Source organism: Panulirus ornatus, chromosome 11 (genome assembly GCF_036320965.1).
Source record: "Panulirus ornatus isolate Po-2019 chromosome 11, ASM3632096v1, whole genome shotgun sequence".
Classification (NCBI taxonomy): domain Eukaryota; kingdom Metazoa; phylum Arthropoda; class Malacostraca; order Decapoda; family Palinuridae; genus Panulirus; species Panulirus ornatus.
The window spans coordinates 21096714-21110285 of NC_092234.1; the positions used below are offsets into that span (position 1 = coordinate 21096714).

Sequence of the window (13572 nt, forward strand, 5' to 3'; positions counted from 1 at the left end):
CACCACTCCTGTTTCAGGAGTGGTGCTACTCCTTACCTTGCTCTTGTCCTCTCACCAAACCCTGACTTCACTCCCAAAACATTTCCAAACCACTCTTGCTCTTTACCCTTGAGCTTCGTTTCACTCAGAGCCAAAACGTCCAGGTTCCTTTCCTCAAACACACTACCTATCTCTCCTTTTTTCTCATCTTGGTTACATCCACACACATTTAGACACCTCAATCTGAGCCTTCGAGGAGGATGAGCACTCCCCGCGTGACTCCTTCTGTTTCCCCTTTTAGAAAGGTAAAATACAAGGAGGGGAGGGTTTCTAGCCCCCCGCTCCCGTCCCCTTTAGTCGCCTTTTATGACACGTGAGGAATGCGTGGGAAGCATTCTTTCACCCCTATCCCCAGGGATATATATATATATATATATATATATATATATATATATATATAGATAGGGGATAGGGGAGAAAGAATACTTCCCACGTATTCCCTGCGTGTCGTAGAAGGCGACTAAAAGGGAAGGGAGCGGGGGGCTGGAAATCCTCCCCTCTCGTTTTTTAAATTTTCCAAAAGAAGGAACAGAGAAGAGGGCCAGGTGAGGATATTCCCTCAAAGGCCCAGTCCTCTGTTCTTAACGCTACCTCGCTATCGCGGGAAATGGCAAATAGTATGAAAAAAAGAAAAAGAAAAAAAAAAAAAAATATATATATATATATATATATATATATATATATATATATATATATATATATATATATATATATATCTTTTCTTTCAAACTATCCGCCATTTCCCGCGTTAGCAAGGTAGCGTTAAGAACAGAGGACTGGGCCTCTGAGGGAATATCCTCAACTGGCCCTCTTCTCTGTTCCTTCTTTTGGAAAATTAAAAAAAAAAAAAAAACCGAGAGGGGAGGATTTCCAGAGAGAGAGAGAGAGAGAGAGAGAGAGAGAGAGAGAATACATGAAAATATATGCACATATGTCTGTATGTACGCATGTCTTTGTATGTGTTTACGTGTCGGTTGGTTGAGCCAAGGCAGTAAGGACGGCCACAGAGGCATGAGTCAGGGAACTCACAGCCTTGTTGTACAGGTGTCGCAACTTGGCTACGGTCAGGTAGTCAGCCATCACCAGACCGTTCACCACAAAGAGCTTGATGAACTCCACCTTCTCCTCAAGCAGAGCCGTTGTCATCAGGTCCTCCAGAGCTCCCGATGGCCAGTTCTTCTGGGCTGTGGGGACAAGAGGACAGTCAAGGACCTTACCTCCCTCAGGAAAGCACATTTACCTTCACTACGTACATGTAATGGCTGGACTACACTCTTAAACCACTGACGTCAAACATGAACCAGAGAAGAACGGATCATTTACCTGCATACAGTGTTCTTAGGCGATGTGATGGGATATTGACGTACGAAAGAATGCACACAGAAACACAGGCTAGAATCTTCATGAACAGAGACGTAGCTTAGGAAGTATAATACATTTATGTACTGAGCACAGACTGTGCCTGGTTGAGGGAGCCAGGATACCCCTAAGATAGAATGTATCCAGGAGTGATGACCCGCCACCATAATATCTAAGTAGCTGGCTTATGCTCAATCTTGGAGACCCAACTGCCATCCACAGACCAGGTCAGGTCTTTGAGAGGCACGATAATGAGGCCAGACGACGACCCTACGCGAACCATCACAGTCTTTAACTCAAGACTTGTTACTGGTAGAACACAAGAAATGGCTGTTCAGGAAGGGAAAGAAAGGAAGGGAATGATATGCAATTAAGTAGATACTGTCAGAGATCTGCTTATGGTTGAGGAATTCTTTACACGTATTTCAAAACCAACATTTCGTTTATGGACAGAGTCCTCAGGAATACCAGAGAACATAACCACATGGAGGAGGAGGGGAAGAGGAGGAGGAGGAGGAGGAGGAGGAGGAGGAGGAGGAACCTACAACAAAATATAACAAAAGCCTTCCCTCAAAGATAGCTTGGCCGTCGCTCTGGATTGCACTCTCCTGAGGGAGGAAGACCCAGAGCTACTCCAGCAAGGTGAACGAAATACCTCTGTCCTTCCTCCTCAGCTCAAACTAAAAGAATTTCCTGAATCAAATGAAGTTATGTACCACCCTACTGACATCATGGGCTGTGGCAGCCACCCCTAACTGTGAAGGTTGAATCATCATCTTGATCCAAAACGAAATGTTTCTGGCTGATAAAGGCTCAACGTGGCCGGTTGATTAAACAAATAATCTTTATCTTCATACAAGACAAGGAAATATTTCCATCTTGACTGTACACAAAAGGTAACGGTGTTCCAAAGGGAAATATTCCTTCACTGTGCTACAATAAATCTATGACTACTTTGAAGTGTCTTTAAAACTCAGTTGATTATTTTCAAAGTACATTAATTCTCAAAGTCTTGATATTGCATGAATTTGAATACCTCTTCTCCAAGGTCCCAGAGCGATAAGAGAAAGATTTTACACAAAAGGAACATATCAAAGCCATACTGCCCACGACCAGCTCGTACAGCAGCCAGGGCCTTCAACATCCTACATCAAAGCTAAGATAAACAACCTTCAAGATACTTGGCCCAAAAAATGGTCTGATTACTACACTCGACTCAGAACTGCTGATGTAAATATCAAACCTCACAACCACAGCTTCCAGTACAGAACCATTTCATGAAGCTGTAGTCTTGCTGGCTGTACTTTACAATATAAAGCTCTAAAACTGTGATGTCACCACGAGTGATGCTTTGAAATCTCTCAAAAATACAAGTAAAGTCTTTCACATAAAGTAGTATAGTCTGTGAGTAGATGTAACTCGTATTAGATCGTCTCTCCAGTGTGGCCATTACTTTTTTCCGTTCATCCACCTCTGAATATCCAAACTTGGGGAGATTCGAAAATCAAATTGTTCTGAGGTTAACCTTGATCTAGAGACTTCGAGGAATCTCAAGGGGAAGGACATGTTTACATCACCAGATCTGCCTTAACGTCTATCGAGGGCTACAGCCATGGGTTTCCACACTAAAGAGAACAATGAAATATCTTCTAACACTAATTTTTATCATCAAACCTACCAAAACAGTGATTACATCACACACACACACACACACACACACACACACACACACACACACACATACACACACATACACGCTAGTGATGAGTTTGTACTATCCTCAGGACAGACTATAATCGCATGACCACTGAGGTGCAGAGGTCCTCCAGGGTTGCGTAATGCCCTGGACGATGATGAAATCAACCCGTCTTCCTTTGTCTTGGTCGCGTTCACTATGGCTCATGTATCCCACTTCAGGACAGTCACTAAACTACGAAAATTAATCAGTTTAAACGAGACTTTCATTAAGATCTTTATCACATAATAAAGACAAATGTATCTCCACACATGTCATGACATTATAGCCCTTACTGCCCCTGAATCAAAAGCCTAAGGACTATAAGCCAGAGAGACGAGTCTAGCCTCTAGGGCCATCAAGGTTCATCTCTAAGGACAAGATTCAACTGCGAACTGTTCCTCCCAGTGTCGCGCCTGACGACATGGTCCAAGCTGAGGTCTGGCCTGTGAGAGGGTCACCTGGGTTGTCCAGGTCAGACCTTGTGTTAATGTGAGGCTCGTCTGCTGAGTGTCCCAAACTCTTAAAATGTTGTGAAGGCAACAACGCATTACTACTGCGCTTTACTGAGCCACTCAGACGAAGCCCAGTTACAACTAGTAACTGTGGACTGATCTATCAGAAAAACATACGCCTGCTGTGTACATCATCAGTACAGTGAGTTTCCTCGGCAAGTGTCCTTGAAAGCCTGGTTCAGTAGTGATACATTGGTGGTCATCGTTTATGAAATTCCTCGATCCACTTGAAGATGCCCCGTCCTACAACGTCTTGTCTCACGACTAGTTCATGATTTTTTTTTTTTTTTTAGCCAGTCTACAGATTGCTCTGTCTCTTCTGTCTCATTATCTAAAACCTGGTGTCCATTTAAATTCCAAAGCATCCTCAGTTCTAATACTTTCTGGACTGCATTAACAGGAATGGCCAATTTACATGAGAGCAACAGGTGTAAAAGATCTAACTTCTGCCTTCCAAAGAGATACTTGATTCCCTTCATCACTGCAGACAATAGATCATAGCCTCCCTTACTGGGGATTGTAGCGGCCACGACCTCCCTTCAGGAGAGAACCTGGGGATGACTACTGATGCCGCAGGAGCCGTGCACACGACCACTATCTTAACTGACCGTGAGGGATCACCAGGGTTCAGTGTGGACGACCACGACGTGGAAGCAGTGTCCTCCACAGATCCTCTAGGCTACTTGAAACTAAGTTACTACATCAACCACATGTTTGCCCAAGAAGGAAGGAACATTTTCTTTGTTTCTAATACAGGCAAGCTTCACACGGCCCGTCTTCACAACACAAACTGATGTAAACGCTTCTGATCAAGGAGTAAACACATTTGACCTGTGGGCTGCCAACAGTTTCCAGCAAACACAACATCTCACACGACCACAGTGTTACCATCACAGCTGCTGCAGAGACGTGCACTTGAGGAGTGTCAACACTACACCGTCCCCACACACATAATTCATTCAACAGTGCTGCCAAAGGAGGACGGATGGCCAGGTAAACTGTGAGCATCCTCCGCTGGCGGTAGAGACAAGCTGCATCTTGTAGAACGGACAGACATCAAAGCAAGTTTCAAAGACAATCACCTCAGAAGAAAGGAACTTACAAGGTCTGGATCACGCTGCAGAAATGACCTGAAGTACAACACCTCTGTCAGACATACTCAAACCTCGGGTGAGAAAATATCCATCAAGCTGTTCCTGTCCTCCATAATGCCACAACTTGTGACCTGCAGCACAAAGAGATAACAGAGAAGGTCCAGAGGAGGGCAACAGAGACGTTACCTGAAATATTAGTAGTGAACTACAGGGAGAAGTTAGAGGACGTAGGTTGTCCACTACGGAAGAGAGAAGAGTAAGAGATGACTGCATCACAACCGTTAAGTTCCTCGACCAGTTGTAGAAGGTTGGTTGTGAAGACTTCTGGAAAGTTAGAGAGGAAGGACGACCCGAAATACAACAGTTAAGCAAGACACTCATTAGGAAGGACGTAAAAAAGTGTTTCTATGAGATCAGAATTGTGCACGACCGGAGTATGGTAAGTGATGTCACTATGAATGCTCGACAACACACACACACACGTTTATAACGTTGTGGGATAAATGAATATCAGGATCTCTCTCTCTCTCTCTCTCTCTCTCTCTCTCTCTCTCTCTCTCTCTCTCTCTCTCTCTCTCTCTCTCTCTCTCTCTCTCTCTCGTGTACAACTCCCTCCCTGCACTGCACGAACACAGAGGTGAGGGAGTGATGAAGGCCGGACAACCCACCTGGGAAGATGTGCGTCTCCGCAATATCTGGTCGGTCCCAGAGGAGCGCCAGGCCCAGCTGGTCCAGCCCCAGCCGTGTCGTCTGCATCTCACCTGGGGACACACGAAAGTTATCATGAACCATCCCTGAGGCAGTCATGCAACGCATGCCGTCATCAGTTCCTTACTTCATACATCATCCCTTGTGTACTTTCCTCCATCACACATTGTCTTCATTCATGTTTCCCCATATACTTCCGCAGCTTCTTTCATCCTAACAGTTACCAGTTTTGACCTTATACTCTTCTTTCCTTATACATGTCCAGCAGTCACCATGTCCTCCTGCTCCACCTTAACACCGTACCTTCCCTCACCCACCCACCCAGTATCGTGTGCTCCCACCACATCATATCACATTCCTCTGCTGCTGTTCGCTGTATCTCGTTGCTCCACACACCTGACCTCCCTCCACTCCACCGTGCTGTCTCTCTGTCCCATATGCTAACACTTCTGGAATTCCTCAGATGATGGGCCTTAACGAGGGCCACCTCCTGTGAGCAGTACATACACAATACAGACTCCTCACACCTCATTATGTCTCACTGCTTCCCTCCCAAACACACTGTATCCTCCTCTTCCCTTGCTGCTCTCCCCACAACACACCATACTCTCCCCTTCCCTTGCTGCGAGCCCCCACCCGGCCTACTCCCCAGCTGCCCTCCCCAACACACTCTACTCCCCCACACCAACTCACCCGTCAGCAGGGCGTACAGGATGTACTTGTCCATCGCCTCGTCACAGTTGATGTCAAAGATTGTTATCATGTTGACCTTGGTGCAGCACTCGATCAGCAGATCTGCACATTTCTGTCCACAGAAGAGAAGATAAGTGTGGCACATAGGATGACTCAAGATAAGTGTGGCACCTACGATGACTCAAGATATGTGTGGCACCTACGATGACACAAGATAAGTGTGACACCTATGATGACTCAAGATAAGTGTGGCACCTATGATGACTCAAGATAAGTGTGGCATCTACGATGACTCAAGATAAGTGTGGCATCAACGATGACTCAAGATAATTGTGGCACCTATGATGACTCAAGATAAGTGTGGCACCTATGATGACTCAAGATAAGTGTGGCATCTACGATGACTCAAGATAAGTGTGGCATCTACGATGACTCAAGATAAGTGTGGCACCTATGATGACTCAAGATAAGTGTGGCACCTATGATGACTCAAGATAAGTGTGGCACCTATGATGACTCAAGATAAGTGTGGCACTACGATGACTCAAGATAAGTGTGGCACCTATGATGACTCAAGATAAGTGTGGCACTATGATGACTCAAGATAAGTGTGGCACCTATGATGACTCAAATAAGTGTGGCACCTATGATGACTCAAGATAAGTGTGGCACCTATGATGACTCAGATAGTGTGGCACCTAGATGACTCAAGAAATGTGGCACCTATGATGACTCAAGATAAGTGTGGCACAACTAATTGATATGAGACTCAAAAAGTGTGCACCTATGATGACTCAAGATAGTGTGGCACCTATGATGATCAAGATAAGTGTGGCACTATGATGACTCAAGATAATGTGCACCTATGATGACTCAAGATAAGTGTGGCACCTATGATGACTAAGATAAGTGTGGCACCTATGATGACTCAGTGTGGCACCTATGATGACTCAAGATAAGTGTGGCACTATGATGACTCAAGATAGTGGCACCTATGATGACTCAAGATAAGTGTGGCACCTATGATGACTCAAGATAAGTGTGGCACCTATGATGACTCAAGATAAGTGTGGGCAACCTATGATGACTCAAGATAAGTGTGGCACCTATGATGACTCAAGTGGTGGGCACCTAGAGACTCAAATTAGTGTGGCACCTACGATGACTCAAGATAAGTGTGGCACCTATGATGACTCAAGATAAGTGTGGCACCTATGATGACTCAAGATAAGTGTGGCACCTACGATGACTCAAGATAAGTGTGGCACCTACGATGACTCAAGATAAGTGTGGCACCTATGATGACTCAAGATAAGTGTGGCACCTATGATGACTCAAGATAAGTGTGGACACCTATGATGACTCAAGATAAGTGTGGCACCTATGATGACTCAAGATAAGTGTGGCACCTATGATGACTCAAGATAAGTGTGGCACCTAAGATGACTCAAGATAAGTGTGGCACCTATGATGACTCAAGATAAGTGTGGCACCTATGATGACTCAAGATAAGTGTGGCACCTATGATGACTCAAGATAAGTGTGGCACCTATGATGACTCAAGATAAGTGTGGCACCTATGATGACTCAAGATAAGTGTGGCACCTATGAATGACTCAAGATAAGTGTGGCACCTATGATGACTCAAGATAAGTGTGGCACCTATGATGACTCAAGATAAGTGTGGCACCTATGATGATCAAGAAGTGTGGCACTATGATGACTCAAGATAAGGTGGCACCTATGAGACTAAGATAAGTGTGGCACCTATGATGACTCAAGAAAAGTGTGGCACCATGATGACTCAAGATAAGTGTGGCACCTATGATGACTCAAGTAGTGTGCACTATGATGACTCAAGATAAGTGTGGCACCTAGATGACTCAAGATAAGTGTGGCACCTTGATGACTCAAGTAAGTGTGGCACCTAATGACTCAAGATAAGTGTGGCACCTATGATGACTCAGATAAGTGTGGCACTATATGACTCAAGATAAGTGTGGCACCTATGATGACTCAAGATAAGTGTGGCACCTATGATGACTCAAGATAATGTGGCACCTATGATGACCATAAGTGGCACAGACTCAAGTAGTGTGGCACCTATGATGACTCAAGATAAGTGTGGCACCTATGATGACTCAAGATAAGTGTGGCACCTAGATGACTCAAGATAGTGTGGCACCTATGATGACTCAAGATAAGTGTGGCACCTATGATGACTCAAGATAGATGTGCACTATGATGACTCAAGATGTGGCACCTATGATGACTCAAGATAAGTGTGGCACCTATGATGACTCAAGATAAGTGTGGCACCTATGATGACTCAAGATAAGTGTGGCACCTTTGATGACTCAAGATAAGTGTGGCACCTACGATGACTCAAGATAAGTGTGGCACCTATGATGACTCAAGATAAGTGTGGCACCTATGATGACTCAAGATAAGTGTGGCACCTATGATGACTCAAGATAAGTGTGGCACTATGATGACTCAAGATAAGTGTGGCACCTATGATGACTCAAGATAAGTGTGGCACCTATGATGACTCAAGATAAGTGTGGCACCTATGATGACTCAAGATAGTGTGGCACCTATGATGACTCAAGATAAGTGTGGCACCTATGATGACTCAAGATAGTGTGGCACCTATGATGACTCAAGATAAGTGTGGCACCTACGATGACTCAAGATAAGTGTGGCACCTATGATGACTCAAGATAAGTGTGGCACCTATGATGACTCAAGATAAGTGTGGCACCTATGATGACTCAAGATAAGTGTGGCACCTATGATGACTCAAGATAAGTGTGGCACCTATGATGACTCAAGATAAGTGTGGCACCTATGATGACTCAAGATAAGTGTGGCACCTATGATGACTCAAGATAAGTGTGGCACCTATGATGACTCAAGATAAGTGTGGCACCTATGATGACTCAAGATAAGTGTGGCACTATGATGACTCAAGATAAGTGTGGCACCTATGATGACTCAAGATAAGTGTGGCACCTATGATGACTCAAGATAAGTGTGGCACCTATGATGACTCAAGATAAGTGTGGCACCTATGATGACTCAAGATAGATGTGGCACCTATGATGACTCAAGATAAGTGGGCACTATGATGACTCAGTCCTATGATGACTCAAGATAAGTGTGGCACCTATGATGACTCAAGATAAGTGTGGCACCTATGATGACTCAAGATAAGTGTGGCATCTATGATGACTCAAGATAAGTGTGGCACCTATGATGACTCAAGATAAGTGTGGCACCTATGATGACTCAAGATAAGTGTGGCATCTATGATGACTCAAGTGTGGCACCTATGATGACTCAAGATAAGTGTGGCATCTATGATGACTCAAGTGTGGCACCTATGATGACTCAAGATAAGTGTGACACCAATGATGACTCAAGATAAGTGTGACACCTATGACTCAAGATAGTGTGGCATCTATGACTCAAGTGCGGCACCTATGATGACTCAAGATAAGTGTGACACCTATGATGACACAAGATAAGTGTGGCATCTATGATGACTCAAGATAAGTGTGGCACCTATGATGACTCAAGTGTGGCACCTATGATGACTCAAGATAAGTGTGGCATCTATGATGACTCAAGATAAGTGTGGCACCTATGATAACTCAAGATAAGTGTGGCACCTATGATGACTCAAGATAAGTGTGGCATCTATGATGACTCACGTGTGGCACCTATGATGACTCAAGATAAGTGTGGCATCTATGATGACTCAAGTGTGGCACCTATGATGACTCAAGATAAGAAGATAAGTGTGACACCTATGATGACTCAAGATAAGTGTGACACCTATGATGACTCAAGATAAGTGTGGCATCTATGATGACTCAAGTGCGGCACCTATGATGACTCAAGATAAGTGTGACACCTATGATGACTCAAGATAAGTGTGGCACCTATGATGACTCAAGATAAGTGTGGCATCTATGATGACTCAAGTGTGGCACCTATGATGACTCAAGATAAGTGTGGCATCTATGATGACTCAGGTGTGGCACCTATGATGACTCAAGATAAGTGTGGCATCTATGATGACTCAAGATAAGTGTGGCACCTATGATGACTCAAGATAAGTGTGGCACCTACGATGACTCAAGATAAGTGTGGCACCTATGATGACTCAAGATACGTGTGGCACCTACGATGACTCAAGATAAGTGTGGCATCTATGATGACACAAGATAAGTGTGGCATCTATGATGACTCAAGATAAGTGTGGCACCTATGATGACTCAAGTGTGGCACCTATGATGACTCAAGATAAGTGTGGCATCTATGATGACTCAAGATAAGTGTGGCACCTATGATGACTCAAGATAAGTGTGGCACCTATGATGACTCAAGATAAGTGTGGCATCTATGATGACTCACGTGTGGCACCTATGATGACTCAAGATAAGTGTGGCATCTATGATGACTCAAGTGTGGCACCTATGATGACTCAAGATAAGAAGATAAGTGTGACACCTATGATGACTCAAGATAAGTGTGACACCTATGATGACTCAAGATAAGTGTGGCATCTATGATGACTCAAGTGCGGCACCTATGATGACTCAAGATAAGTGTGACACCTATGATGACTCAAGATAAGTGTGGCACCTATGATGACTCAAGATAAGTGTGGCATCTATGATGACTCAAGTGTGGCACCTATGATGACTCAAGATAAGTGTGGCATCTATGATGACTCAGGTGTGGCACCTATGATGACTCAAGATAAGTGTGGCATCTATGATGACTCAAGATAAGTGTGGCACCTATGATGACTCAAGATAAGTGTGGCACCTACGATGACTCAAGATAAGTGTGGCACCTATGATGACTCAAGATAAGTGTGGCACCTACGATGACTCAAGATAAGTGTGGCATCTATGATGACTCAAGTGTGGCACCTATGATGACTCAAGATAAGTGTTGCATCTATGATGACTGAAGATAAGTGTGGCATCTATGATGACTCAAGTATGGCACCTATAATGGTGTGTGTGTGTGTGGTGTGTGTGTGTGGTGTGTGTGTGTGTGTGTGTGTGTGTGTGTGTGTGTGTGTGTGTGTGTGTGTGTGTGTGTACCAAGGCACCAAAGGTCGTGTGTATGACTGACCTCCTGCTTGTCTGGGTAGGGCTGGAACTCCTCCATGGTGACAGAAATTCGACTCAGGAGCTGTGCTCGATGCCCCTTCCTCATGTTGTACTGCCCACTGTGGACACACAAACACACCATCAGTCACCACACTGCCCACTGTGGACACACAAACACACCATCAGTCACCACACTACCCACTGTGGACACACACACACACACACACACACACACACACACACACACACACACATCATCATCATGTCACTACACTGCCCACTGTGGACACACACCCAACCATTATCTAAGATTAAAATAAGGGGACGCAGTGGTCAGTTGTCAACACTGCAGGTTTACAAAATAGACCAGAAATGATTCAAGATGTTCAAAGGAAAAGAAATAACACTAATGAATAGATAATAGTAGGAAATGATTAACAGTATACATATAGAAATTATAGGGCATTATATAAATGGCGAAAGGAGATATTAAGAGACATATTAACCAACATATTCTCTCCCCACCAAACCCAAGTCTCTACAATATTACTAAAAACCTATCTCCAAGTCTCTATACAGGTCGAGGGAATCTTAAGTGCCAGGTCCTGCGGATCTGACCTGGTGTGTGGGGTTGGTTGTTGAGACAGTGAAGTCCCCAGGTCCAGAAGGTCTGACCTGGTGTGTGGGGTTGGTTGTTGAGACAGTGAAGTCCCCAGGACCAGCAGGTCTGACCTGGGTGTGGGGATGGTTGTTGAGACAGTGAAGTCCCCAGGTCCAGAAGGTCTGACCTGGTGTGTGGGGTTGGTTGTTGAGACAGTGAAGTCCCCAGGTCCAGAAGGTCTGACCTGGTGTGTGGGGTTGGTTGTTGAGACAGTGAAGTCCCCGGGGCCTGAGAGACTGACCTGGGTCTTCGCTTGGTCAAGAAGACCTGACAGGTCCCACGGGGGGCAGGGTGGAAGGGGACAGCGTGTGGTGTGGTGTTGGGAGGGAGGGAAGGAGGACAGACCTGGGAGTGTGGATGGTCATGGAGGCAGCGTAAGCCAGGAGGTCAGCGGCCCTGCCTGTGCCAGCCACCACCAGGATGGGGATGTTCCTCTTGAGAGCCATGGAGCACTTGATGATGGAGTTGAGGCCGCCCTCCAGCAGCAGCAGCACCACCGGCACTCCCAGACCATGCGGCTCACCTGCCTGGATCGCCTCCTCCAGTCGGGTCCTGAGGAACACCAGTACATAATGTGACACACCACGTATACTGGCCAGCAGGCACGATATACCAGTATACTGGCCAGCAGGCACGATATACCAGTATACTGGCCAGCAGGCACGATATACCAGTATACTGGCCAGCAGGCACGATATACCAGTATACTGGCCAGCAGGCAAGATATACCAGTATACTGGCCAGCAGTCACGATATACCAGTATACTGGCCAGCAGGCACGATATACCAGTATACTGTCCAGCAGTCAAGACATACCAGTATACTGGCCAGCAGTCAAGATATACCAGTATACTGGCCAGCAGGCACGATATACCAGTATACTGGCCAGCAGTCAAGATATACCAGTATACTGGCCAGCAGGCACGATATACCAGTATACTGGCCAGCAGGCAAGATATACCAGTATACTGGCCAGCAGGCACGATATACCAGTATACTGGCCAGCAGGCACGATATACCAGTATACTAGCCAGCAGGCAAGATATACCAGTATACTGGCCAGCAGGCACGATATACCAGTATACTGGCCAGCAGTCAAGATATACCAGTATACTGGCCAGCAGTCAAGATATATCAGTATACTGGCCAGCAGGCAAGACATACCAGTATACTGGCCAGCAGTCAAGATATATCAGTATACTGGCCAGCAGGCAAGATATACCAGTATACTGGCCAGCAGTCAAGGCATACCAGTATACTGGCCAGCAGTCAAGGTATACCAGTATACTAGCCAGCAGGCAAGATATACCAGTATACTGGCCAGCAGGCACGATATACCAGTATACTGGCCAGCAGGCACGATATACCAGTATACTGGCCAGCAGTCAAGACATACCAGTATACTGTCCAGCAGTCAAGACATACCAGTATACTGGCCAGCAGTCACGATATACCAGTATACTGGCCAGCAGTCAAGATATACCAGTATACTCGCCAGCAGGCAAGATATACCAGTATACTGGCCAGCAGTCAAGATATACCAGTATACTGGCCAGCAGGCAAGATATACCAGGATACTGGCCAGCAGGCACGATATACCAGTATACTGGCCAGCAGGCAAGATATACCAGTATAC

General features: G+C 45.4%; 1 protein-coding gene across 1 annotated transcript in view; it reads right to left on the reverse strand.

Annotated features, from left to right (window-relative positions):
* The window catches only part of LOC139751132 (transient receptor potential cation channel subfamily M member-like 2), a 136796-nt gene that overhangs the window by 74148 nt on the left and 49076 nt on the right, over positions 1-13572 (reverse strand). The window contains exons 14-18 of the mRNA XM_071666232.1: positions 12282-12488; positions 11298-11394; positions 6144-6255; positions 5411-5503; positions 1069-1223 (exon numbers count right to left, since the gene is read on the reverse strand). Coding sequence (XP_071522333.1) covers positions 1069-1223; positions 5411-5503; positions 6144-6255; positions 11298-11394; positions 12282-12488 — 664 coding nt within the window. The remainder of the gene's footprint in view (positions 1-1068; positions 1224-5410; positions 5504-6143; positions 6256-11297; positions 11395-12281; positions 12489-13572) is intronic.